The following is a 27,848-nucleotide window of genomic DNA, read 5'->3' as shown; positions in this document are numbered from 1 at the left end:
AGTTTTTTTTGGGTTGGTGCACTAATTGTAAGTGTATCTTGTGTTTTTTATGTTGATTTAATTAAAAAAAAAAACAATTAAAAAACGATACCGATAATAAAAAAACGATACCGATAATTTTCGATATTACATTTTAAACCATTTATCGGCCGATAATATCGGCAGGCCGATATTATCGGACATCTCTAATTGAATCCTCTTTGTCAATTTACAAAGAAAAGGTTAATTTCCTATGGAAACAGAACGACGAGTTTCCTGGTTGCCATGGAGACGTATCACATCTATGTGAGAGCAGGAAGTAAGAGTGAGAGGGGAGTCGCTTTTCTTCTTTTTTTTTTGGTTGTTGCCTTACAGAGCAGAGCACTTTGAAACGATGGACTTACCAGAAACTATCAGAAGACGTTTGGAGGACCTTTCTCGGAACGTCTTTGTGGACCAGAGTCAGGCTCCGTCGAAGGAGAGGCGCACGTCTTCAGCGCACGGTAACGTCAACACGCAGCTAGCATAGCAGCGAGCTAGCATGGCTGCTATGCTAGCTAACCACACGGATGTTGTTTAGAGTGTTGTCTGTAGCTTTTCGTTTACTGAAAAAAATTTAAAAAACATTTTTTAAAAACCTTCGTTGCTTTTCAGACAGGCGTGTTTTGTCCAGCCTGCCCCTCCAGATGTCTCTCTTCTTTAACATGTGGTTCTTCCCCTTGTGGTGGATCAGTGAAACTGTCATGTTGCACCTTAAAGTAAGAACACCTTTCATCAAATCATCTTTTCGACAACTGTTTCTAATATCTCTGATGTAGCTTTTAGGGGTTTTAAAAATATTACAAACAGTATTTTCTACAGTTAGCTTTGAAATCACCCAAAGCAGAAAACAAAGTGTATTGGTTTTATTTTTATTTTTTTTACTTTTTGTTTTGTTTTGTTTTTATGGAATTTTATAAACCTTTATTTAAAAACGGAAACATTTACAAACAATAGAGAAATAAAAATTATCAAAATAAGTACAAAAACAGTACGAATCAGCGCCAGTGCACAAACAACTGAATGTAATAAAAGGGAATATAGTAATAATTGTCTTATGCTGCATTTATATCAGTATTTCCTGTTCATTTTAATCAAGACATGTGGACCACTAAAAATAGATTATCTGTTCACCTCGCTTTTAAACACATTATAACACAATGAATCTATAGAGCAGAAGTTATGGTGTTGCCAACTTCATGACTTTGTCTTTATATTAGCAGGTAATCAGACCCCTGTAGGTACTGTTAAAAAAGTGACTCGAAAATACTTTTGACTATCGCTCTTCTCAACGAGCAGCGACCAATTGCTGCCGGGGGCCGACAGAAGCGACAGAAAAACAGTTAACGTATTTTTCGGAGTATATATCGCTCCGGAGTATAAGTCGCACCGGCCGAAAATGCATAATAAAGAAGGAAAAAAACATATATAAGTTGCACTGAAGTATAAGTCACATTTTTGGGGGAAATTTATTTGATAAAACCCAACACCAAGAATAGACATTTGAAAGGCAATTTAAAATAAAAAAAAGAATAGTGAACAACAGGCTGAATAAGTGTACGTTATATGACTCATAAATAACCAACTGAGAACTTGCCTGGTATGTTAACGTAACATATTTTGGTAAGAGTCATTCAAATAACTATAACATATAGAACATGCTGTACGTTTACCAAACAATCTGTCACTCCTAATCGCTAAATCCGATGAAATCCTATACGTCTAGTCTCTTACGTGAATGAGCTAAATAATATTATTTGATATTTTACGGTAATGTGTTAATAATTTCACACATAAGTCGCTCCTGAGTATAAGTCGCACCCCCGGCCAAACTGTGAAAAAAAACTGCGACTTATAGTCCGAAAAATACGGTAATTTGTAGTTTTTGAACATATTTGTTTAACTTCTTGTGTTTTTATACTCACTTTTAGCAAATGCTTCATTGCTAAATATGCAAATGCAGAGATTACATATACAGTGGGGCAAAAAAGTATTTAGTCAGCCACCCATTGACAATCAATGGGTGGCTGACTAAATACTTTTTTGCCCCACTGTACCTCAGTTCTGTCTGTTAACCAAACCCCATTCCTGTATTGTATGTTTTATTTCTATCCTACTAGTATTCTGCTTTGCCGGACTACTACAAGTTCATCTTGGTGACTGTCCTTATCCTGATGACTGGGATTGAGGCCATTAGACTCTATCTTGGTTATGTGGGCAACATGCATGAAAAGGTATGACATCATAACAACATGTGGCAGAATGAAAGAATGCATTGCACTCACGTACATTCGTGGTAACAACAGCAATGCTGGTGCACGATGTTGATGCAATTTTTCTGTTTGTGAAAGGTGGCAGAGTTGGCTGGTTTTTGGCTGTTGAGCATCCTGCTGCAGTTGCCACAAATCCTCTTTCAGCTCTTCAATGAAGGCATTCTCATACAACCGCTGGAAAGAGGTGTTCACATTGTGCTAGCTCTTTTCATCCTCACTCAGGTATGCCTCTTCTTTTAATCATGGACATTAAAGGGGAACTGCACTTTTTTTGGAATTGTGTCTATCAATCACAATCCTTCTGGAATGATTTTTAATGCATTCTAACTTGTAAATAAACACCATCAAAAGTCAACTAACAATGGCGCTCTATTCTGCCTATAAAGCGCTCAAAAAACATCCAAAAGCCTCCATCATCGTTTTATATAGACACTGTAAGTATATATGTTAGGTTATATCAGGCTCATTTATAATAACATGTACAATTTACAAATGTTGCTCATCTTAAGCATACGGTCGTGTATTAATTTACCAGACGCATGCAGTTTGCTTTTCCCGTCCACAACAAACACTAAGCATCATGCAGCAGTCTTGCTAAGTGATGAACAAGATATACAAACTTCAAACATAATAAAACAATCACTTACTGTACAATGTCTGGTCTCACTGGGATGCAGACTGATTGGATGTTCATATTTTCCCATTTCCTCATGAAGTGTTTAAAGAAAAGTGCCCCAGTTGGGTCTTTTTTTGCCATTTCCAGGTATGAGTTGAATGTCAAAGTTGACCAATTTCTCGGTTTATGGCCACATTCCTCTACTATCCAGGTGAGAGGCATGATCTAGAATCAACTTTCACGGGCAGCACGGTGGAACAGGAGTTAGTGCGTCTGCCTCACAATACGAAGGTCCTGTGTGGAGTTTGCATGTTCTCCCCGTGACTGCGTGGGCTTCCTCCCACCTCCAAAGGCACGCACCTGGGGATAGGTTGATTGGCAACACTAAATTGGCCCTAGTGTGTGAATGTGAGTGTGAATGTTGTCTGTCTGTCTGTGTTGGCCCTGCGATGAGGTGGCGACTTGTCCAGGGTGTACCCCGCCTTCCCCCCAAATGCAGCTGAGATAGGCTCCAGCACCCCGCGACCCCGAATGGGACAAGCGGTAGAAAATGGATGGATGGAATTAACTTTCACCAGCTTGGAGGCGATACAGCAGCTCACCGGTTCAATATGTCAATATCGCAGCATAAGCTAGTTAGCGCTCTGTGATCACAACGCGGCTAAAATAGTTTGTCTGCATTAGCACTTATAATAATAATAATAATATCGCTAATACTTGGTTAATATTCGAGTAGTGTATAGACATGCCCCCAGTGGCGCTGACAAAGCAAGAGTGGACATTTGATTAGTAATGTGATCCAAGATGGCTAATGCAACGTACCATTGGTTATTATTTCGGTCATTTAATGTATTGCTTTTTCAGCTGATTATATCCAACCATAACCCCAACTCCAGATCCTAACCCAGACCCCAAACCTAACCCTAATCCTAACCTTAAAGGGGACCTAGGGATGATGTTTGTTAAGAAATTATCTATTTCGATGCCATTATCGAATCCTCTTATCGAACCGATTCCTTATCGATTCTCTTATCGAATCTAGATAGGTTGTTGTATATGGAAAAAAACACAATACTTGGTTTAACAAAAGCTCACTTTTATTTAAAAAAAATAAAATAACAGAGCAAACACTGCCCTGGTCACTCTGGCTGTCATGAATGTCATCATCTGAAATAGGATAACGTTAACATTATCTTAATTCACATCTTGCAATCACTAGTTTATTAGACAGACCTGCAAACTCTGGAGTGGTGTAGGCTACAAGATACCGTTAACGTTATCAGACACATACAAAAAGGCTAATGTTAACGTTAGCCACTGACTATGCTTAGGTAACGTTAGTCTAGCTAACATTACTGCAGTCCTGGTTGACATAAGAGGTAACGTTATTTTAGCCTAAAGGCTACAAATGAGCAGATATGGAAATTAACCGGCAACAGTTAATGTTAGTTACTCACCGGCACTATCACTGGGACTCATACTTGCCAACACTGTTACAAATATGCGCCACACTGAACCCACACCAAGCGAGAATTACAAACACATTTCGGGAGAACATCCGCACCGTAACACAACATAAACACAACAGAACAAATACCCAGAATCCCATGTAGCACTAACTCTTGCGGGACGCTACTATATACACCCCCGCTACCACCCCTGGGAGGTGAGGGGAGCAGTGGGCAGCAGCGGTGCCGCGGCCGGGAATAATTTTTGGTGATTTAACCCCCAATTCCAACCCTTGATGCTGAGTGCCAAGCAGGGAGGTAATGGGTCCCAACATCAAGGGTTGGAATTGGGGGTTAAATCACCAAAAATTATTCCTGGGCGCGGCACCGCTGCTGCCCACTGCTCCCCTCACCTCCCAGGGGCTGAACAAGGGGATGGGTCAAATGCAGAGGACAAATTTCACCACACCTAGTGTGTGTGTGACAATCATTGGTACTTTAACTTTAACTCATCGCATGGCCAACACAGATAGACAGACAACATTCAGGTAGGGACTTGTCCAGTGTGTACCCCACCGTACGCCCGATTGTAGCTGGGATAGGCTCCAGCATCCCTCGCAACCCCAAGAGGGACAAGGGGTAAAAAATGGATGGATGTATATATATATAAATATATATAGTCATTTTATTTCATACCCAGGGGGATCCATATCACAGAAGGAAAAACATACTAAAATGATAAAACACAAATAAAAGAAATACAAGCAGAAATAAAATAAATAAAAACTTGTATAAAAAAAAATAAAAAAAACACTCCACAAGATTCAATAATGGATGGATATTACCGCATACGTCAGAAGCCACATAAGGGCTTTGTAACCCGTTTTAAAATGGTTCTATTATCATTTACATACCAAATAATTAGGGCTGTCAAAATTAAAAACTGAACTTGTGATTAATCACACAAAAAATATATCGCAATAATCATGAACACATATTAATCATGCAATTTATTGTGACTGTACAAGCTCTTTTACTTTACAGTCAGTGATTAGATCAATGTATACATAATTACAAAAATGAGGGAGGACACTCAAGACTGGCAAATTTCACTGCAAATTACAGCCTGAAATAAGTTTTAATAAAACTGTCACAGAGTTCCATGCAAATAAATGACATGTATTCAAGTAAAACGTTTAAAAACGTTCCTGGATGACATTCTGGCAATAAAATTGCATCGGTGTACAAATATTGTGGTCTCAAGTATTGAATATGAAAGTGAATAAATCACCTGTGATTAATCATGATTTACCCAAATTCCAAAATGTGATTATATCTAAAGAAAAAATATATTATTTGACAACCCTACAAATAATATATTGTGATATAGTTATTGCAGGATGTATATCGCAATAGGGATTTTAGGCCATCATACCCATCCCTAATGGACATAATTATCTTTGTCTTTTCCTATTAATATTAACAACATTATTTATTTTGTCTTTTTTCTTGCTAGGCCGTCGTTGGTTTTGTGGCTCTGCGGGACTTGGTCAGACACACAGAAAGTCAATTCCATCTGCACCAGTTTGACTGAAACATCCATTTATCAACTTTTGGAACAAGCACCTCATTGATTCATTCAGAGAGAAAACATATTTATTTTTTTGTATTTTAGTCAGCATATTTCACCTGCAATTGTGATATGGTTTTGTGTACATTTGTAAATAATAAAAACATTATAAATGGATACTGCAAAAAGAAAAGCGTCAGTATGTCATGTTAGATCCAGGAAAGTTTGAAAACTCTTATCAGACACCATGATGTCATTGAGTGGGATCCTCCTGTAAACATCCATCCATGTGAATGTCCATTATCCCAGTAAGCAATGTACTCTACATAAGCGCATACTGGGATATTCTGGCAACTGGCTCCTCTGAATGGGTACCTTTTTAGACATTTTCTTTGAAAGTGAGGAAATTAGAGATCCTCAGCCTCAAGCTCACCTGTTGTTTAACTTTGTGGTCGTGGATGACTTTGTCACAGGGGGTAAAACACCTTTTGTTTCCTTCCCTTCTAAAGCTCCATTCCACAGTCTAAGGAAAAACGAAAACACATGTGAACGCTTGTTCTATTACTGCCATATCCCAACAAATACTAGATTATACAGTAGCGTATATATGCACATAAATATAGTAGGGCTGTCTAAATTAGTTTAATATTTTTTTATCATTACTAATCTGATTAAAATATTCAATGCAATTTCTGCATCATCTCTGGCAAAGCTTGATAAGATTTGAAATTAAATTGGAAGCTGTTGCAGTTGTATCGCTACAAAAGCAAGACACCTGATGTTCTGGCGGCTCAGTCAACAATAAGATATATATATATATATATATATATATATATATATATATATATATATATATATATATATATATATATATATATATATATATATATATATATATATATACAGCTGTTACATATACTGTAATATTGTACATGGTAATTGGGATTTGTTATATATTGTATATATTATATACAAATATAATATAATATATCAGTATATATTATATACTGTATATATAATATATAAATATTACATATATGGTATATTTTGTATTGCTACTATGGTACATTTAGTCTACTTAATACCTGCATTATCCTTTCCATCCTTTGAAACTCAGCTACTATGTGGAACAATTTCCCTTGTGGATCAATAAAGTTTGTCTAAGTCTAATATATTGTAGGAAAGCATAGAATTTATCCATCCCACAATGGGGAAATGATGTGGTTGCAGCGCAGGTTCAAAAAGTCTACAAACAATAAGAGGGAAAAAGACATAAAATACCAGAGCTTGCATTTCACATGTACCACTGGCATACAGTATGCCCAGTGGTTATATAATGCAGGAAAGTTTAGTAGAATATGGCAAAGTCAGGTTTTATGATGGTTTGACTCTGGAACTTAACTGAATTGTTATTTTCTATTGGGGAAAAAGGACATTGTCCCAAAACATACCTACAGATCCACTCTATTTACTTCTTTGATTGCAACATCAATTTGAAAGTAGCTTGGTTAGTAATCACAGGTGAGACAAATTATGACAGTAAAACCAGAATTTAAAAAATGTGTACCTGTTTCCTCTCAGGTCTGTGCACCCTAGTACAGGACCTAATACATTAGAGTAGGACATTGCTTTTCTCCGAGAAATTTCCAAGATGAGGTTTTCACGATTCCGCTTTCGAAATGGAAGAAGTTTCAGCAATCCAACTAAATAAAATGACAGGAAAATTCGCCTTTTAAAACACATAAATTGCAAGTATTTTAATGTAAACAATAAATCCTGCACAAAGCAAACAATAACCTGCTACAATAAATTGGTTTATCGTACCTTCTACCTTAAACATTTATTAATGAATAAGCGGTCTACTATAACACATTCTTAATTATTTGTCAAGGTAAAATTTGTGATACATAGCTCTTGTATAGGATGTCATCAGTGGTCAGGCAAGGTAAAGTCATTGTGTCAATATTGAGGACCAACCTTCTCCAACATCTCCTGCCTCTCTCTTATCTCGCCATTTTGTGTTGGATGTGTCTGCATGTACAGGGGGAAAATCCCGGTGGACATAGTAACGATTTTGGCCACGAAAGGAATTTGTCGCCCTGTAAACAGGGTGCCCAGTGAAATGATCAATGGTGATGCTTGACAGCAGATGCCTTGAAGGATCAATGTCAAATGAGAGTGACGCAGACAGCACAAATGAGGAGAATGTGAATATGAATCGACTGAATTAATAATTGATAGTCAAAAACTGGGTTTTTACCTGTCTGTTTCTGCACGGTCTGTTGATAGCTCTAAAAAGTAACACAAATTACTTTTCAGTTTCTGTGTGGAACTAGTAAGTGTGCAAACCAAACATTAGAAGATGCAGCACTCACGAGAGTTGCAATGCTGCTGCTGCTGCTGACTATGATGCTGCTGGTTTGGTTGACTACATTGTTGAAGGTTTGGAAAAAGAGCACTGAAGTGAAGCAGTTGCTGTTGACCATTATGCTGCTGGCTGGGGTGACTACATTTTTGAGTGTTTGGAAAGAGAGCACGGAGGTGCAGCAGCTGTGATGAGTATCTCCATTGTGCTGTGTCCCTTTGTTGGTCTGCTGGATGTAAACATTACACGCACTAGTCATTTATAGCCTATTCAGACAGGTGTCAAACTCAGATCTGGCCCGCCACAGGAAATAATGTGCATCAATAAAAGCACTTCATCCATCCATCCATCTTCTACTGCTTGTCCCGTTCGGGATCGCGGGGGGTGCTGGAGCCTATCTCCAATAAAGCAGTTAATCTTTCTTTCTAAATATTCGTTCTTTCAGTTTTGACAGAAAACTTTAATATTATCTGATCATGCAACAAACATTGTATTAAAGGGGAACAGCATTCTTGGTGGAATTTTGCCTATCATTCACATGTCACGTTTGCTGTAGTCGTGATCCCAGAGTGCAGGTAAATCTGTATCTAATATCTTAACAAACAAAAGATGTGTGCAGCTAGGAGTACACCGAAAGCATGAAGAACACAAATGCCGCAAGGCTAGTCAGTGTAATGAAGTAACATAGCTACTGCCGAGCTCCACTGAGCTACTGCATCGTCTCTGAGTTAGAAAAAGTTAACACTAGATTAGTACTAATGCTTCGCACTTGTATAGTACAAAACACAAAACCAGTGAAGTTGGCACATTGTGTAAATTGTAAATAAAAACAGAGTACCGTAATTTCCGGACTATAAGCCGCTACTTTTTCCCATCGTTCTGGTCCCTGCGGCTTATACAAGGGTGCGGCTTATTTACGGCCTGTTCTTCTCCGACACCGACGAAGAGGATTTCGGTGGTTTTAGTACGCAGGAGGAAGACGATGACACAATGATTAAAGACTGACTTTTCATATACCGGTAGGCTGGTTATTTTGATAACGTACAGGCGAGCACTTTGTATTACTTTGCACCGTTGTATTATTTGTACTATGCACGAATGCTGTTCGCCATGTCAAAGATGTGAAAGTTTGATTGAATGATTGAAAGAGTTATTGTTAATAAATGGGACGCTTTGCGTTCCCAAACAGTCATCTCTGTCCCGACAATCCCCCCCGTGGTAGCAGGAACCCCTATATACTACGGTAATTACACATCAAAACCCTGCGGCTTATAGTCGGGTGCGGCTTATATATGGAGCAATCTGTATTCTCCCCTAAATTTAGCTGGTGCGGCTTATAGTCAGGTGCGGCTTATAGTCCGGAAATTACGGTACAATGATTTGCAAATCATTTTTAACCTATATTCAATTGAAAAGACTGCAAAGACAAGATACTTAACGTACGAACTGGAAATCATTATTTTTTGCAAATATTAGCTCATTTTAAATTTGATACCTGCAACCTGTTTCAAAAAAGCTGGCACAAGTGGCAAAAAAGACTGAGAAAGTTGAGGAATGCTCATCAAACACTTATTTGGAATATCCCACAGGTTAACAGGCTAATTGGGAACAGTTGGGTGCCATCAATGGGTATAAAAGCAGCTTCCATGAAATGCTCAGTCATTCACAAACAAGGATGGGACAAGTGTCACTACTTTGTGAACAAATGCAGAGCAAATTGTCCAACAGTTTAAGAACATTTCTCAATGAGCTATTGCAAGGAATATTAGGATTTCACTATCTACGGTCCGTAATATCATCAAAAGGTTAAGAGAATCTGAATCTGAAAAACATTGGATGCCCTTGACGTTCGATCCCTCAGGCGGTACTGCATCCAAAACCGACATCAGTGTGTAAAGGATATCACCACATGGGCTCAGGAGCACTTCAGAAAACCACTGTCGGTAACTACAGTTTGTCGTTACATCTGTAAGTGCAAGTTAAAACTCTACTATGCAAAGTGAAAGCCATTTATCAACAACACCCAGAAACGCCACCGGCTTCACTGGGCCAGAGCTCATCTAAGATGGACTGATGCAAAGTGGAAAAGTGCTCTGCGGTCTGTACATCAAGCAAGATTGGGAAAGAATTCCACCTGAAAAGCTTCAAAAACAGGTCTCCTCAGTTCCCAAACGTTTACTGAGTGTTGTTAAAAGGAAAGGCCATGTAACACTGTGGTTAAAAATGCTCCTGTGCCAACTTTTTTGCAATGTGTTGCTGCCATTTAATTCTAAGTTAATGATTATTTGCACAAAAAAATTAAGTTTCTCAGTTCGAACATTAAATATCTTGTCTTTGCAGTGTATTCAATTGAATATAAGTTGAAAGGGATTTGCAAATCATTGTATTCTGTTTTTATTTACGAATTACACAACGTGCCAACTTCACTGGTTTTGGGTTTTGTAATATCATGGAGGCAATTGTACATTATTATTAGTGATGTCAAATTATTTTTTTTGACAGCCGTAAGTAATATTCATATATTTTTACTGTTACAAACGGCCCTCTGAGGACAGCCATAACTGCGACGTGGCCCTCAATGAAAAAGAGTTTGACACCCCTCAACTACATGCTTTGATTTTCGAGTGGCAACTGATGCTTTACTGCAGGTACAAGTCAAAAAGCAACAATAAAACATTGGAGACAAAACGCACAACCTGGGTGAGGTGAGAGAGCTACAATGGTGTTGATATTTGGGCATGCCCTCTCGTAAGGATGCATGTTGGCTGCTGTCTTTGTGTCTTCTCGACAATCGCCCTAAAACAAGCACACAATAAGGCAGATTCAGTTAATACGATTACACAAAAAAATACTACGAATATTTCCATAAAATCTTGTATAGGGGTGGGATATGAGCCCAAGAAAAAACAATGAAGTTTGTTGTACATCTTTTTTTCATGTGTTTTACTGCATTACTTTCTGTGTAAAAGACCAAAATACTGTTGGACTGCATAAACAACAACTCTAATGTGTCTCTTTTGCATAGCATTGTAGGTATGTGAACACACATGAACAAATAAATAAGTTAAAATGTATTTTAAGCGAAAGAGGTCATTGTAAATCTTGTTTAGGGTTCATTTAAAAGAGTACTTCTCACATCAATTATGGTTGTAGTGTAAGTACTATTAAAAAATAACTACTAAATTAATCACAAGTTACTTAACAGTTATTCAGTACTTATAGAATACTTAATTTTATTCAAGTAATTATTTAATGCCTATCTTGACTTGAGTCATATTACAATTTTTGGCTATATAAAATACAGGAGTACCTCGGTTTTCATACGCACCAGTTTTAGTATGATTAGGCCTTAGGCAAAACTGTTCACCAAAAACACACTTTGCTGACTCATTCTCTATACTTTGTATGACTATGGCTGCAAAATAAGTTGTAACATAAAGTAATAGTCCAAAGTCAACGAGGGTCCGTGTTTCCAAAGTGGCACTGAATGCACCATAATGTTATATTAAGTCTAGCCAAACCATGAAGGGTAATAACAAACAACCATGCCGCTAACCTCAATAGTTTTAAGAGCCATCATTTATCCTTTTTATCGGTCATTTGCATGTATTTTACATTGTTTTCTGCATAAAAACTACAATTATTCTTGAAAAAATAATGTTTTATGTCAATATTTTGGGTGTCTGGAATGGATTAATTGGATTTACATATTCCGCGACCCGACCTCGGATAAGCGGAAGAAGATGGATGGATGGATGGATGGATGAACATATTTCATATGACAAAAAGTGTTTTGGTTTCCATACAATTTGATTTTCAGCGGACACTTTTATTAAAACCAGGGAACCATTGTATTTGTAAATTAAGTGTGACAATCCTTTATGAGACTCCTTTTTCTGTCAGCTAAATCCACTTTAAAGGCATTGTTTTACGGTGACAGCACCGTAAAACTTTATTACCTTGACAGGCTCACACCCTTGCCAAAGGGTCACATGACTGACGTCTCCATGATTGGTATTTGCTGCAGGGATTACACTTTTCCTGAGTGTGGTATTTATCTTGAAACATAAATGGTTCAAATTAGTGTCAGGAAGTCCCTCACGTGACCTTATATTCAAGACCATACCTGCCATTTTCTAATGTGTCTTCTCGGTGGCCTTTCCTGGGTGCTCTCTTTACCTGCATTCTCCTCCTGCTGAAGGTCTGACTCCTGCAGAGTCCAGGAGATCATTAGATATGTTGTACTTCTGTTCATACATTAGCTACTTGTGGGAATATGTTAGTCTCTTACAGTATTTAAAGGAAGGCCTTTTTGTTGCGCGTTAGTCTTTAGACTGTTTCTTTCTTTATGGCTCATTTTCTGTTTATGCTTCACAGAAGTTTGCTTAAACGGAAAAAAACAGCATATAAGAAAATGAAATACTACATATATGCACTTTTACATCATATCACAAAAAAATGTAACTGTTCTTCCACACGGGAGAGGAGACCACACATACAGTATACCTCTGCACATATAGTTTGTTCCTGCTTCAGCAAATGAACTGGAAGTCCTTCAGAATCAGAACTATCAGAACCACTGGTGCTGCAAAAGAGAAATAGGTAACATATTTCAGTCACAGCATGCAGTTGCACCAAACACCATCTAATAGAGAGGTCTTCAGCTCAATTTAACTGGGGGCCCCTGGAAGTCGTCAGAGTGAGGCTGTGCTGCATGAAGTATTCACTTTGGAATCCAGTTTTAATCACGTGACTAAATTGGTTCTCCACTTCTACCAAAAGCTATAGTGACCCTGAGCTATGGTAGGCCTTATGTTGTATTTTGACACTGTTGAGTTAAATGGTAAATGGGTTATACGTGTATAGAGCTTTTCTACCTTCAAGGTACTCAAAGCGCTTTGACACTATTTCCACATTCAACCATTCACACACACATTCACACACTGATGGCGGGAGCTGCCATGCAAGGCCCTAACCACGACCCATCAGGAGCAAGGATGAAGTGTCTTGCTCAAGGACACAATGGACGTTAAGTGGGGATCGAACCAGGAACCCTCAGGTTGCTGGCACGGCCACTCTATCAAGTGCGCCATGCCGTCCCACAACTTCCCTGACTATCTCATGAGTTCCCCATGAGATAGTCAGATATGTTACCTTAGTAACAGAAAGTTGCTCTTTGTTTTGCCTAATGTGTGTTTGTTGTGCTGTCATTTTTGTGTTGCACCGTTACTGTCGTTAGCGTTCTTTCTAGTGGGATTAAAGATTGCCAAAATATATGTAACTATTAGCTGCTCATGGTCCGTGCTGCCGTTACATTAAACTACAAAGTTAGTAAGGTTTCCTTTTGTTATTTTTAACCTAAAGTGTTGGTTGCACTTTATTCAGATAAGATGTGAATGCATTGGCCGGTAATTGTTGTTCACTTGCTTGTTTGTATTTATAATCTAATTCATTTAAATGTAATTCCCTTACAAGAAATAACAGGAATATGGGAAACGTCACTTGCAGGGTTCAGTATCCAGTTTTTTTTAAGGGTCACACTGGTTGATTTTTTTCTTTTGCTAAAAAGTTACTGAAATAATTTAAACTCACTGAATTGTTTCATATCGTATCGTTCAAAGAAAAAGAGATTGTCCCTCAATCGTATCGGCAACCACAAATACCAAATCACATCGAATTGTTAAAATGTGTTACACCCCTCATATATCAACAACACCCATGCATGCAAATATATATATCCATCCATCTTCTACCGCTTGTCCCTCACGGGGTTGCGGGGGTGGCTGGAGTCTATCCCAGCTGCATTCGGGTTTACAGCAGGGTACACCCTGGACAAGTCGCCACCTCATCGCAGGGCCAACACAGATAGACAAACATTTGCACTCACATTCACACACTCTGGTCAATTTAGTGTTGCCAATCAACCTATCCCCAGGTGCAAGTCTTTGGAGGTGGGAAGAAGCCAAAGTACCCGGAGGGAACCCAGGCAGTCACGGGGAGGACATGCAATAATATATCCATCCATCCATTTTCTACCGCTTGTCCCGTTAGGGGTCGCAGGGGTGCTGGAGCCTATCTCAGCTGCATTCAGTAGAAGCATTTAAGTCCCATCTTAAAACTCATTTGTATACTCTAGCCTTTAAATAGACCCCCCTTTTAGAACAGTTGATCCGCCGTCTCTTTTCTCCTTGGTAGAGAGGGGGGGCACAGATTAGGTGACCAGTCGGCACCCGGGGTGGACCACTCATCTGTGCATCAGTTGGGGACGTCTCTGCGCTGCTGACCTGTCTCCACTCAAGATGATCTCCTGCTGGCCCCACTATGGACTGGACTCTTACACTATTAACTACATCCACTCGACGTCCATATTACCGGGCTCCCAGGAGGGGGGCTCCCCACATCTGCGGTCCCCTCCAAGGTTTCTCAGTGTAGTGAGTGAAGTGAAGTGAAGTGAATTACATTTATATAGCGCTTTTTCTCAAGTGACTCAAAGCGCTTTACATTGTGAAACCCAATATCTAAGTTACATTTAAACCAGTGTGGGTGGCACTTGGAGCAGGTGGGTAAAGTGCCTTGCCCAAGGACACAACGGCAGTGACTAGGATGGCAGAAGCTGGGATTGAACCTGCAACCCTCAAGTTGCTGGTACGGCTGCTCTACCAACCGAGCTATACCGCCATTGTAGCCCATTGGGTTCAGTTTTTCCTTGCCTTGGTGTGGGATCTGAGCCGAGGATGTCGTTGTGGCTTCTGCAGCCCTTTGAGACACTCGTGATTTATGGCTATATAAATAAACTTTGATTGATTGATTGATTGATTCGGGCGGAAGGCGGGGTACACCCTGGACAAGTCGCCACCTCATCACAGGGCGAACACAGATAGACAGACAACATTCACACTCACATTCCCATAATAGGGTAAACTTATATATAAATATATATAAATCTAATATATTACCCAGATTCAAAATCAGAGATCAGGACGTCCGTGTCTATTTCTTCTCCCAGACGTTCTCGGGCTTCTTTTTTCAGCATCGCTGTCAGTTCTGTCAGACAGTAAGTCATCTGAAAATATGACATAAGACTACTAAATGGCTTCATCAAGATAAAATGCGTGTGTTCAGGTAAGGATCAACTTAATCATAATTAGATGTGCTGCCCTCTTACCTTACTAGGCTCTGGATCACAATAGTCAAGCAAGGTATCACAAAAGTAAAAGCCCAGAGACTTGAGGTCTTGAGTGGTAAAATGTGTTCCCTTGCGGTCACCTGATTAAACAAGACACTTAAAACATATCGAACATACACACATAAAGTATTCAGGTGTAAGCCAACCGAGTGTAGAGCCTCCAAACGTGGCCTCCATAGTGTAACTGTTTTTGATGCCAAGTCGCCACATGGCGATTCGACCGGTTCCCTCTTTGCTCTTCTGAACCTGGAATTTACAGCTCTTGAAACAGAACTGGAAATAAAAAGATATATTTGAAAATAAGCAAGTGGAGTTATAAATGCAAATCAACAAAATATGTGTTTTTACCTTGTTGCTGGCATTCTTGCTCATCATCATCGGAAAAACTCTCTCATGAAGCCTCATTGAAGCATCCTCTTGGTTGTTACAGCCGTACATGAAGACATTGTTTTTACGGTTGTGGCCATGAAAGTCACAATAAAGAACGATATCTGTCTGGTTCATTAGTCTGAGGAAAATAGACAGTAACAGTCCCTGAGAGTTGTGTACTGATGGTTTGTCATCAACAACACCCATGCATGCAAATATAATGAGCAAAACCAAGGAAATTTGAGAAACATTTAAACATCTTATACTCTATGCAAGTATGCATTGCATTGATTATGAGAATATAAAGATACTGGCTACAGCATGTGTAATAAAAACAAGGCACACACTTTTCCACCATGTTTCGGGTATGCCATACGCATGGAAAGGAGTCCCTGAGCACCGTCTTGTAATTCCTGTTGAGATCCATGCCTGCCAAAGAGCAGCGGTAGTTGCCAACCACCACACCGTCTGGGTTCAGCATTGGCACCACCTGTATTATCCAAGAAAGGATGTTGGACATTGCATATTGTGGCTTCATCTTTAGGTCCAGTGGTGTTTTAATTTGACAAAAGTGGCGCATTTACCACTCAGGTAGGCTATATGCACCTTAAAAACAAAAGTGTCCCTCAGAAGCTGAGCATCAGCCGAGTCCCCGAGCAGGAAGTCGAGGAACCCCTCCATCATCCAGGAGCCGTTGGTTTCCCCAGGGTGCACGCGGGCCGTCACCACCACAGCTTTCTTGTTGTTGTCCTTTACCTTTCCGCCCGCTCGTGACGTCACTGTCAGCACGTAGACTGCATTTCCAGCAAGACTGTGGCACAGCACCCGCACTTTGCAGTATGTTGCTACTGTTGGGTTGGAGGAAACGTTCCTAAGGTAGCGGTGCAGGTGTGAATATGTGTAAGGGTAACAGTGGGCTACATAGCAGGTGTCAGCTTCGTAAGGGAACTGGAAAGTCCACGTGAGGGAGTACAGACTCTTTGACTCATTGCTGTCCTTTCGATTCTGAATAGAAAGACATAGAGCTCTGTCAGAAAAATACCAACATGATTATTCCAAATGTACACATTTTGTACCACCACAATAAATACTAACTTTCACTCTTACTGAACCTGATGTCAGTAAACAATAATGTTGGAGGAACTGAAAATATATACCAGCAGTCAGCAACCAGCACACTCTTAAAATGGTCCTGTTATGCAAAACAAGCTTTACTTGCCTATTGGTACCTGTTGTGTATTTGAGATCTGCATAAGTCCTGAAAATGTTAAATCAAACTGCGAAAATATCTGTAAAAAAATCTTGCCCTCCTTCATACTTCTGGGATACAAACCATTTGGACTATGCCCAATTTGTGACGTTATCCCAAGTGTGACGTCAACGAATTATCCATATATGGAATAAATTTAACGGAAGGGTTTTGCACGGGTCCGCCCTTGTATTCCGACGCTGTAGTCAATAAGCTTATTCTTTTTCTCTATCCTCTTGTTGTGGGGCAGACTGGCTCGTAAATGCACCTGCATCCCCCGCTGTTGACATTTCTTATACAAAGAAATTAGCCTGAAGCTACATAAATAAGACCGCCCACAAAACGGCGCATCCTGAGGAGACGGTCAGGAAGCGGCCTGAAAATGGTCTGTAAAACATAATCTATGCAACATTTTGGACAAAGAACCACCATTACATGTTATGTAGACCACAAGGAAGTGTTTTAAATGTAGAGGGGAGAAATCATAATATGACAATTTTAAAGGGGAATTAAGGTTACTTTACTCTACATTTAAAACACTTCCTTGTGGTATAGGCCATATGTATTATATGTTTTGGTGTAAATCTTGCTCTACAGTCACTTTTATAACCTGTTTTTGAGTCTGTCTGCAAGATATTCGATTTTGGAGGCGTTCCCAGATTGCAAATTAAACCACACCCCTCCCTCTCTAAATACGTAAATATCTTAAAGTCGTCACCACTATTTTTTTTTGCAGGCACGATCAGGAATAAATTTAATAAACATTATATTGGTTAACCCGGTCACACCATTACATATACCTGCACACTTTCCGATCAATACGGACTGTACATAAAAAAAACTGCTTTTAGCATCATTTATGTCACTGCATGTTATGATAATGATAAATGGGTTATACTTGTATAGCGCTTTTCTACCTTCAAGGTACTCAAAGCGCTTTGACAGTATTTCCACATTCACCCATTCACACACTGATGGCGGGAGCTGCCATGCAAGGCGCTAACCAGCAGCCATCAGGAGCAAGGGTGAAGTGTCTTGCCCAAGGACACAACGGACGTGACTAGGATGGTAGAAGGTGGGGATTGAACCCCAGTAACCAGCAACCCTCCGATTGCTGGCCCGGCCACTCTACCAACTTCGCCACGCCACCCATTGCACGTCTATGTTATTATGCGCATGCCCAGATTACATGAAAATAATAATGTATTCTATTTTTTTATGTTTCCTTACAACCTGAAGGAGCTCCTCCCCCTCTGCTTCACTTGATGTCTAAATATGTAATCCAGTTCGCTCTGACGTCACGACGTAGCCAGATTGCAAAACCGCATGAACAGAGGCATCCAAAACTGCCTGCAAGCTCACGCCAAAATGCATGAACCTTATGATTTGACATTTTGGCATTGCTTTAACTTGAGTATTCAACATTGTAAAAACATTTTTAGGTCAATAAAGATAACATTCATCAAATGTCCCCTTTAAGACTCCTTGTTGTTGCTCCCATCGCAGATCTTGGAGATTTCAACACCGGGAATTTTTTAAAGGGTCTGTGAATGTGTGCAGGATGACTTCTGGTTGATAACTGAATGAGCGGGAGGAAGGCAAGGGGAAAGGAGAGAGTCTGTGTCTGTCTGTGTGCGGTGAGACATGAGGAAGACGTCAACTTCTAGAGTGTGCCACCGTTGTGGTAAGCTAACCATGAATACATCCCGAAAAAGAAACATCTCTGAAGAAAGTATATTCTGCATTGACAGATTATTTTGCCTGCAATGCCAACATGTGCACATGTGCAGTTGCTAAAATGTGCTTGATATGTAGCGAGAAGTTAACAAACAACACAGCATTTTCTGAATAGTTCTCCTAAGCGGAGACATCGTAATTGGTATAAAAAAAATATCTCATATCCTTCCTGAAGAAAGCAGATATGCTTATTTTTTGGGAAAATAATAGTTAATGTTTATAGCTGTTGGTTGCAGAATTGCACAATGCACACTTTTACTGGACTTGACTTGCTTGTATTATTCACTGGCTGATGTAGTTTTACTTTTGAGTGGTCAGCTTATATATTATTTTATAGATAATAATGTAAGTATTTTTTTATTTCTATAATAGACTATTAAATATATTATTATAATTATTTTCAAAAATATATATATTTTTATTCTGGTGAACCTCTGAGTCCTTACCCTGGCGCCCTTTGGAGGTGGTCAGCCTCTTAAAGGGGAACTGCACTTTTTGGGGGAATTTCTGCCTATCGTTCACAATCATTATAAAAGACAACTGATGTTTTTTTTAATGCATTCTATATTAAAGAAATGTAGAAAAAACATAAAAAACATGATTATTTAATATTTAGAATCCATTCAAAAAATCCATCCATCGTCATGTCTTTCATAATGATTGTGAATAGGCAAAATTACCAAAAAGTGTAGTTCCCCTTTAAGACCTCACTGTTGAGTTTGTACATTCATGTGTCTTCTAAACTAAACAAAGTTAATGCTACTCAACTTGTGTGTTATCTTTTTAGCCAAATGAGAATAAATTGGAGAACCGATTAAGAACCGAATTGTTAAGCAGAATTAAAAATGGAATCGGAATTGTAAAAATGGGAACAATTCCCGTCCTTAACGCTCTGCAGAACCTCTTCGGGCATTCGGGTGCGAGTTTCAACCAACATACTATTTCATAGGCACACTGGCTTTCATCCATTATACACACACACTGCGCTTCTGTTTGTTGTAACAGGTAAAATAAAAAAAGATTCCAACTTGTAAAAGTTTATAAACTGTGTTAACTCTGGACTATTTATCTATAGTAGAAGAGGGGACTAAAAATGTATGTTTGGGTGTTTTGTGTTTTTGTTGTATTGTATTTTTTTAGCATGGTTCCAGCCACACTGAGCATAAAAAAGGGCTCCTTTGATAATAAAGGTTGCCGACTTCTGATTATACACTGTGAGTAAACCCGTTTTAGTTCAAGTGTTGCGTCCAAAGCAGAAATCAATACAGCTTGAGGGGTTACAGATACTAATACTATTAATATTATATACTATTACATATTAGTATTACATATTACATACTATTACCAATACTACTACCATCACTACAACAAGGACTATAACCATTGGAAACTTCTTCAAGGAAGGCACTGAGAAGCGTTTGCGATTCAATACCTAAAATATATAGGAAAGTTTAAAAATGGTTTTATATTCAAAGACTATAATGAAACATGCAATAATTAAGCTTTTATTATCCTGGATCTACAATTTAAGATAGTGCTGGGACAATAGCTATAAATTATACTTTTTTTATGTGTCTGACAGAAACTACATCCCTATAATAATATCAAAATAACACTACACTTACTGCTGATTCAGGTAACTCAGTAACACCTGCCAATAAGGCAATATTAAGGAGACAGACAACAGACAACCAGATGGTAGTGCCACCTACCTGACTGCGGTAGTACGCGATGTTGGAGCCAGTACGTTGCCATCCAACAGCGCTCTCCTCAGCAGATCTCTCAGAGTACAGCAGCGGCCTCATGCCCTGGGAGTAAAGGCTGCGGCGCTTCATGAAGTTGACAATGGTGAAGCGGTAGGTCACCCCGGCTATCATTTTTCTTACTCTGAAGTAAAACCACTGCGTGTGCTTGTTAGTGTAGAGATCTGCGCGCAGGGTAAGCTCGTAGTTGAAGGGACCGCTAAGAAAAAGAAACACACACACACGTGAGTGTAAGCTAAAAGAGAAAAGTGTGCAATGAAGGTAAATATGATCGAAGGCCCTCAAGACTCACACTTGCACAGCCTTCTGAAGGTTTCCACTCTCAAATCGTGACTCGAACTCAAGAGAGAGTTGCGGTTGTCTGAAGTCATTGAAAGAGGCCCTGCTCTCGGACACCCTCAAACCTCCAACACGAGAGCATGTGAAGTACTTACTCCCTATGGAAAAAAAAGACGGTAACAAATACTTTCAAAAGCAAAAAGTTTCCGTTGTGGCATAAAGACTAATGTCTCAAGCCATTTATGGCTTTGTATGTACGGGGTTTGTGTGTATATAAACATATAATATGTATTTGCATGGGGGTATTTAAAGATGTATACAATGGTACCTCACTTAAGAGTGTCCCGACTTAAACGTTTTTGGATATGAGAGCTGTCTCTTGGCTAAATGTTAGGCTCCAGTCATTCACATTGACTTCCCACTGGGTTGTGAGTTTTTCCTTGCCCTTATGTTGGATCTGAACCGAGGATGTCGTTGTGGGTTGTGCAGCCCTTTGAGACACTTGTGATTTAGGGCTATATAAATAAACATTGATTGATTGATTGATGGCTTCAAGTTACAACCAAAAATTTGAGGTACAACTAATGGTATCCCTGCCATTAGTTTGATGCAGCAAATGTCACAATGAACCCCGTAAGATCCGACCAAAACATTTGGACTTACTCGCTCGCATTAGAAAGATGGGGATGGACATAACTTTGTTTTCCAACCATGGGAAGGAAGAAAATGCGTGTGAAGGATAGTGCTGAGAAGAAGGGCATGATATTCATTGAATTAAATTAAAGTTAAAGTTAAAGTACAAATGATTGTCACACACACACTAGGTGTGGTGAGATTATCCTCTGCATTTGACCCATCACCTTGTCCCCCTGGGAGGTGAGGGGAGCAGTGAGCAGCAGATAAAGAATGAAATCATCTAAAAGATGACCGAGCGCATTCGTCTGCAGCATACTGAACCAGAATTAGTCCAACACCAGCCAAGAAGGTTAAATATTATAAAATGGTGGACATTTATCCATTAAATAATGGAAAAGCTACTGATGGTGTGTTTGACGGAGAAGCAGTTGGAATGAGATACAGTAAAAGTCCACTCTCCATGCTGTACATTAATATTACATTTTTTCATGAAACTACTGTAGTTGTTACTAATACATTTTATTGTGTTATTGTTCATACAATATGTCTTCTCTAAAAGTAATTTTTTTAAGAGGCAAGTTACATGTTAAAATTATTTTTTTGGGGGGGCAAGCCAAAATTAAATTGATTTCTATTAATTTCAATGGGAGTGTTTTGAGCTAAGAGCAGAACTAATTAAGCTCATTAGTTGAGGTAGTACTGTACTTGCAAGAAAATTGTCATCAAAATATATACTGTATACATTGATTTGTTTCCTCAAACATTTTTAATGATAGTAGCTCTCCTTATTATTGTCCAGATCTACATTATGAGTGTAGACAAATGTACTGTACATAAATATTTGGAGAACAAATATTATGTCTGATGTACAGTTCTATAGTTACCATGGTCATTACAATAGACCACTCGTCTGTCCTCCTCCAAAGATGCAAGTGGTATCCTCTCATGGCCTTTAGGGTGGTAGAAAGGCTCGGGCCTTGGAGGCTCCCACTCTAAAATATAACAATTAATGTTGGTCAATCCTGACCATCCTTGTGGACTCTTCACTGGGTCAGAATTACAGTGTTGCATTACCAATGTGATGGATGGCATTGCTGATGACCTCACACTCTATGGGCCAACGAGGGCAGGAGACAGATGGGAAATGAACCAGATCCAGCGGTGCTCTTAGACTCAAAACTGGACGTCCTTCATCAAAGTTTATGCGTAGTTGTCTGGTTCGCAGTGTCTGACTTATGGATACTGAGGAGACACAAAAAATAATCAATTACCTCTTTTCACTCCTATTAAGGTTGTGAATTTAACTCATCCTCACTAAACAAGTTTGCTCATTTTATGCTGAGCTGTACTTCAGTGTACAAAGTTGAGTGATAAAGGAGCATATTTAATATTTAATGCGTAGATAGGCTTTAGGCTCGAACACCTTTGGGGCACATCAGTTATTTTTAAACCGCTGGTCAAATAAATCAAGTTGAACAGCATCATAGAAATACATAGTGAGCATGGCTCTTTACATAAGTGAACACGCATGAAAAAAACTTACACTGTTTTTTCACTGTCACATCCTCCTTGTCCTCCTCTCTGTTGGAGTTTTTGGTGTCCAATTTGTGCAACTGGTAGGAATTCCACCAACTCCTGATTACAGGACCGGCCATGTCTGATGTATTTCCTGCCTAAATCACAAAGAACATACATTTCAAAGAGCATCAGTCTATATATACTGTATATACTGTATACAGCATCCTACGAAACTGAGTACACCTCTCACATTTCAACAAGCAATTAATCAAGCTTTATTGCAGACTCCAACGTCCAAGTAGACATACAATCACATACAGTACATAAAACAAAGAATACAGTATAAAAGGCATTATATCATATAATATTAAAACAGTGCTTGTGCATATTCAGTAAAATGCATCTAATAAATAAAAGCAGCAATAAAAAATGTTTTTCCACATTCTATAAAAGGCACACATACCAGTGTTTCCATATATAGGATTGGTACCTAGAAGCACTACACCTAGGATTGGTTATCTGTATAATAAGATCATTCTCAGGCCCCTGCGGTCTACATATAAACTTAAACTTATCAGTTTTCTGACAAAAAAGCTTGCTGGCAGGCACTACTACCCCTGGGCATTCTGAGCAGGATTCTGAGACAGTCATTATACGCAACCTGGAGTTTGTGCGAGCTCTCTTTCTTAAACCTCACCCAGAGGGGTACCGTGTACATAGGGGTGCAGTAAGCTTTAAACAAGTACCGTTTCGCTTTATCAGAGCAGTAGTGAAATTTTCCCATCACCATATTGGCTTAGACATACAGCATTCTTCCGTGTCTAAGCATGTCAGCATCATCCTACATCTTATCATTAAAGATGTGGCCTAAATATTTTACATTGTTGCACACAGACAGGGTTTGACCAGACAAGTAGAAACGTGTGGAATTAAGATGTTGAGCCTCATTGGTCCTACATATCATTATGATACTCTTTGTGGCATTATACTTGATGTCAAACTTGACTCCATAGTCTGAGCATTTGTTCAGAAGCTGTTGGAACCCTGCACTACGGGGAGATATAATGGCCAAATCAGCATACATAAAGTGGTTAATTAAGGTGTTCCCATTTATGCACCCTGTTCTACAATCATTCAACTGCCTTGACAGGTCATCCATATACAGGCTGAATAGGCCTGGTGATAGAAGCCCACCCTGCCGTACCCCATTGCCAACTCCCCCAGAGAGAGGATAAACTACTCCCCCATTTTACCTGCATCGTCTGCCTGTCGTACCAATATGCCAGAATACGTATGACACTACCTGGAACACCCCTATGCTTCAGCTTGGTGAAGAGTTTGTGATAGTTAACTATGTCAAATGACTTAGATGCATCAATAAAACCTACCAACATTGTAGAGCCCTGCCCTCTGTATTTTTCTACTGCTTCTTTTAAAGCATAAATACACAAGTCAGTGCTGTGCTTGTTCTTAAAGCCACATTGGTTGGCTGCGGTGCAAATAAGATCCCCAACTCTGTCTAGTATCACACTTTCAAGCACTTTAGCAAGATATATTACAGCATATTTTCTTAATGGACAATAAAACAAAAATTAAACTTAGATATCCAGTACTTGTATAGCATTAAAGATTATGTTCCCCTGAAAATGAGTTGGCACACAGATATGTTTGTCTAAACAGCTGGTAAGTCAAGCGAGTACCAACTTGACATGTATCGACTACAGTCAAGCTTGCTGATGGCAGACGTCATAGCCTGGGGCTGCATGAGTGGAGCAAGTAGGAGCTGCGGTTCATTGGGAGAAACATAAAGTCCAAAATGCAGGCCTAATGTGAAATTCTATAGCACAGCATGAAATCATGATAATTAAATAAAGTTGTGCTGTTTTATTTTATTTTATTTTTGGGGGTTGGGGGGGGGCACCAATTCAATTCCTTTCGAAGGAAGGCGCTGATTTGAGATACAAGAGTTTTGAGTAAGGAGCTTCGTCACAGCCCCAGTTAAACTCGTAAGTTAATGTACTATTGTATTTCCTTTACAGGTAAATTTAACTTGACCTTCTCTAAACTTTTGAATGTACATTTCCAACTGTTTAATGCTTGAGTACTTTTGCTCAGCTTGCTGTCATCTAACAAGTAGTCGAACGGCATCATTCACAAGACGAATGTGATCCTTGAATTGACCAATATATTTAATGGTTAATTATAATACGCTTCCCTTTATAATGCTGTTTAGATTTTGACATCTAACAATTGATACCTAACAATTGATCTGCAATAATTTTCCTTTGCGAGGTTACAGTTAGGATGCTCTTAAAGGGAAGTGCCTACCGAGCGTAGAGTGTCTGGGACTTCACATGTAGGTGTGAAAATACAAAAAAAACTATTTGAAAAATCAGACTGATTTAGTGCAAAGAAACGTAGTCAGGTTGCAACATAGATACAAAGAGACTGAAAGAGTCAGATAAAGGCCACCTTACCATTTAGCTTCTCAGTGTATGTGTGAGTTTATGTAGGAGGTTGGAACTGAGGATCTCTGTTAGTGTGTTAAGGTCGGCAATTTTAAAGGTAGTGTAAAAAGTTTAGAAGAGCCTGCACAAAATACTTTCGGGCACAGAAAAGTCTAGATCTGGGGACTAAATTCGTATATGGAATTATGTTTATGTACGGGCGGTGGTTTGTAATGGGAAAGTTTGTGAGAAATAGCAAAAATAATTACTAATTTTGTCTCCGTCTAATCGTTAGGTATTTTCTTAAAGCAGAATTTTTTGGTTCTAAAATTATGGATTTCCTGCAAGACTTAGTGGTTTGTAATGGGAAAGTTTGCATAAAGCGGGGTTCGTAATTGTAGGTACCACTATATTTTTATTACGTTATTTATCTTTGCGAGAAATAGCAAAAATAGTTACTAATTTTGTCTCCGTCTAATCGTTTAGGTATTTTCTTAAAGCATATTTTTTGGGTTCTGAAATCATGGAACAAAAAATAAAGTTTGCACTTACTAAGTGATGAAGCAGTGTGCTCTGATGTCATTGCTGTGCTTCCTTGGATCCCGGGATTGTTATGATATGCTCTGATGTATTAGGCAGAATTATGTACATATGGTCTCCAACTCATTTTGTTCTTTCAGTCCGGTACAGCACAACTTAGTTGCACTCTCTCTTTTCAGTTCCTACGACTTCATTTCCTACTTCTTATCCTGTCTGGAGTCGCGGGTGACCTGTAACCTATCCCAGCTGGTTTGGGGCTAATCAGAGGGCTTCAGACTACTGCAAAACAGAACATAGAAATGTCTAAGGTCGGAACAGTGAAAATATATTGTAATAGCTGCAAGTAAGGCATTTAAATGGTTGTGCTTATTGTGATAGCTGAGGTTGTTATAAATACACAGGCTTTGATGCAGCAATGATGTGCCTCATTATATTTTGCAAGATCAAAGAAGATACTAAAGTGTCCAATCAGAATGCTCTGATGTCATTCCCTGTGCTGCTTGAATTGAAGACATTCATTTCTACTGCATCATTTTGAGAGTGATTACTAATATATTGTTTGACAGTGCAACTACACCACTGTAAACCGCATAGTAAGCAGGTACTTATGGAACAATCCTACAGATATTGAGTTTGGAGTATCCTCTTTTTAGACTAAATGTGAGGGGTGTACTTATTTGTGAGGTAGAAGTTGAAATGTGTTAGCTGCAAGTAGGCATGGTATAACACAATAGGCAAAAAATACAGGACTACACATCCTACACGTTTTCATGTACCTATTGTGGCAGGTGATGAAAGGCCAAAATAACGCCCAAGAAGAGTTGGTCTCTTGAAGGCATTTTCGATTGTCTGTTGATTCAAAAGAATAAAATGAATGACTTTAATGCAACACTTGAAATTAGTATTACAAGTCACTTAAATTCCATGTACAATTGGAAGCTCTTCTCAACATCCATTGGATGGGTTTTGTAATGTCCAATTAAGAGAACCACTTACCTGACGTGGCTTTACGCCGTATGGCCACGACGCCGTGCATAAAATCTGCGCAAAGTAAAAACTAAACCAGTGAATAACTTGTAAAGAAGTCCCAGGCTTTGACGAGGAACAGGATGTTACTGTTTCTAAGCAACCGACGTCACCAACAAACACCATAGGGCTCTTTGTGGGGAAGAAGCTGCTAGTTAAGCTAGTAGCGAGCTAGGACAGACACAAACCTATGAATATTGCCTTAACGTTTGGTGGGTACATATTAATTCAGGTTATCAGTGGACCACGTCAGTCATTCTACGTGTGAGTCTTAAAATGTACCAACTATTCCGTTGGTTTACCTCTGAATGCACACAGCTTCATTTGTCAGTGTTGCCAAACAGGAAATGACAAACTATCGTACCAAAAAATGTAAATTAGCGTAATTTGACGAAAATTACCAAACCCGCTAGAGTTGACTGTGTTCCGGTTTATCTGATACAATATTAGACAATTCAATATTTCTCAGTTTTAGCTTAAAAAAACAACATTGTAGACATTTCACATCGGGTGCAGTGCAGGATGTTTTATTTTTGTTTTGTCAATATTAAAAGGGGGATATTATTTTACATTAAGCGATTTGTGGGATTTTTGATTCGAAAGTAAAAATATGGCATTTGGCAACACTGACATCTACAAACACGTAGACGGCAACAATATTGTAACCGACGACCTGCTGAGGTTGATGTGTTCTTGAGTGATGTTCAGAATTCCCATTGTTGTGAACGTAGCACGCCTGTAAGGTGATTGGCGAAGAGGGAGGAAGCGTTCGTGGTTGCGGAAATGAGGAATGAGGATAGACGTGCAT

At 39.1% G+C, this 27,848-nt stretch overlaps 3 protein-coding genes across 11 annotated transcripts in view; 1 reads left to right on the top strand and 2 right to left on the bottom strand.

The window, feature by feature from the left end:
- ccdc34 (coiled-coil domain containing 34) overlaps positions 1–670 on the bottom strand; it is a 38,060-nt gene extending 37,390 nt beyond the window's left edge. Inside the window, exon 1 of the mRNA XM_062035729.1 lies at positions 384–670. The gene's annotated coding sequence lies outside the window, so the exon portion shown is untranslated. The remainder of the gene's footprint in view (positions 1–383) is intronic.
- Positions 325–6,102, top strand: tmem17 (transmembrane protein 17). The gene is made up of 5 exons (XM_062035730.1): positions 325–482; positions 634–737; positions 2,139–2,252; positions 2,370–2,513; positions 5,872–6,102. The coding sequence occupies exons 1-5, from the start codon at positions 374–376 to the stop codon at positions 5,947–5,949; spliced, it is 549 nt and encodes a 182-aa protein (XP_061891714.1). The 5' UTR covers positions 325–373; the 3' UTR covers positions 5,950–6,102.
- On the bottom strand, positions 5,998–27,415 carry agbl2 (AGBL carboxypeptidase 2). 9 transcript variants are annotated; one of them, XM_062035719.1, is made up of 25 exons: positions 27,343–27,361; positions 26,791–26,863; positions 26,027–26,293; positions 23,053–23,182; positions 22,584–22,751; positions 22,394–22,501; positions 20,887–21,031; positions 20,544–20,793; positions 16,452–16,850; positions 16,193–16,335; positions 15,825–15,984; positions 15,623–15,749; positions 15,456–15,556; positions 15,247–15,353; positions 12,797–12,875; positions 12,582–12,674; positions 12,417–12,500; positions 12,250–12,348; positions 10,984–11,086; positions 8,301–8,519; positions 8,186–8,216; positions 7,903–8,078; positions 7,493–7,628; positions 6,359–6,448; positions 5,998–6,196 (listed from the first exon to the last, which is right to left on the bottom strand). In XM_062035719.1, the coding sequence occupies exons 4-25, from the start codon at positions 23,162–23,164 to the stop codon at positions 6,130–6,132; spliced, it is 2,997 nt and encodes a 998-aa protein (XP_061891703.1). In that variant the 5' UTR covers positions 23,165–23,182; positions 26,027–26,293; positions 26,791–26,863; positions 27,343–27,361; the 3' UTR covers positions 5,998–6,129. The 9 variants fall into 9 exon arrangements, with proteins under 9 accessions (XP_061891703.1, XP_061891701.1, XP_061891708.1 ...); XM_062035717.1 differs by lacking the exon at positions 27,343–27,361 and adding an exon at positions 27,011–27,315; XM_062035724.1 differs by lacking the exon at positions 27,343–27,361 and adding an exon at positions 27,011–27,315 and having other exon boundaries at positions 7,903–8,024.
- Positions 27,416–27,848: the final 433 nt, after the last annotated feature.

Source organism: Entelurus aequoreus, linkage group LG24, assembly GCF_033978785.1.
Source record: "Entelurus aequoreus isolate RoL-2023_Sb linkage group LG24, RoL_Eaeq_v1.1, whole genome shotgun sequence".
NCBI lineage: Eukaryota > Metazoa > Chordata > Actinopteri > Syngnathiformes > Syngnathidae > Entelurus > Entelurus aequoreus.
Note: the sequence above shows the minus strand (reverse complement) of the source record. Positions and strands in the feature narration are given on the sequence as shown.

Excerpts from the sequence above, each read along its gene's own strand:
- agbl2 (XM_062035720.1), bottom strand. The coding sequence starts at position 23,164 with ATGGCCGGTCCTGTAATCAGGAGTTGGTGGAATTCCTACCAGTTGCAC. Across the intron at positions 21,032-22,393 it reads GGTCTATTGTAATGACCATG|GGAGTAAGTACTTCACATGC; the intron begins GTAACTATAGAA and ends TTTTTTCCATAG. Across the intron at positions 6,197-6,358 it reads ACCACAAAGTTAAACAACAG|GAGGATCCCACTCAATGACA; the intron begins GTGAGCTTGAGG and ends GGATGTTTACAG.
- tmem17 (XM_062035730.1), top strand. The coding sequence starts at position 374 with ATGGACTTACCAGAAACTATCAGAAGACGTTTGGAGGACCTTTCTCGG. Across the intron at positions 738-2,138 it reads CTGTCATGTTGCACCTTAAA|TATTCTGCTTTGCCGGACTA; the intron begins GTAAGAACACCT and ends CTATCCTACTAG. Across the intron at positions 2,253-2,369 it reads TGGGCAACATGCATGAAAAG|GTGGCAGAGTTGGCTGGTTT; the intron begins GTATGACATCAT and ends TGTTTGTGAAAG.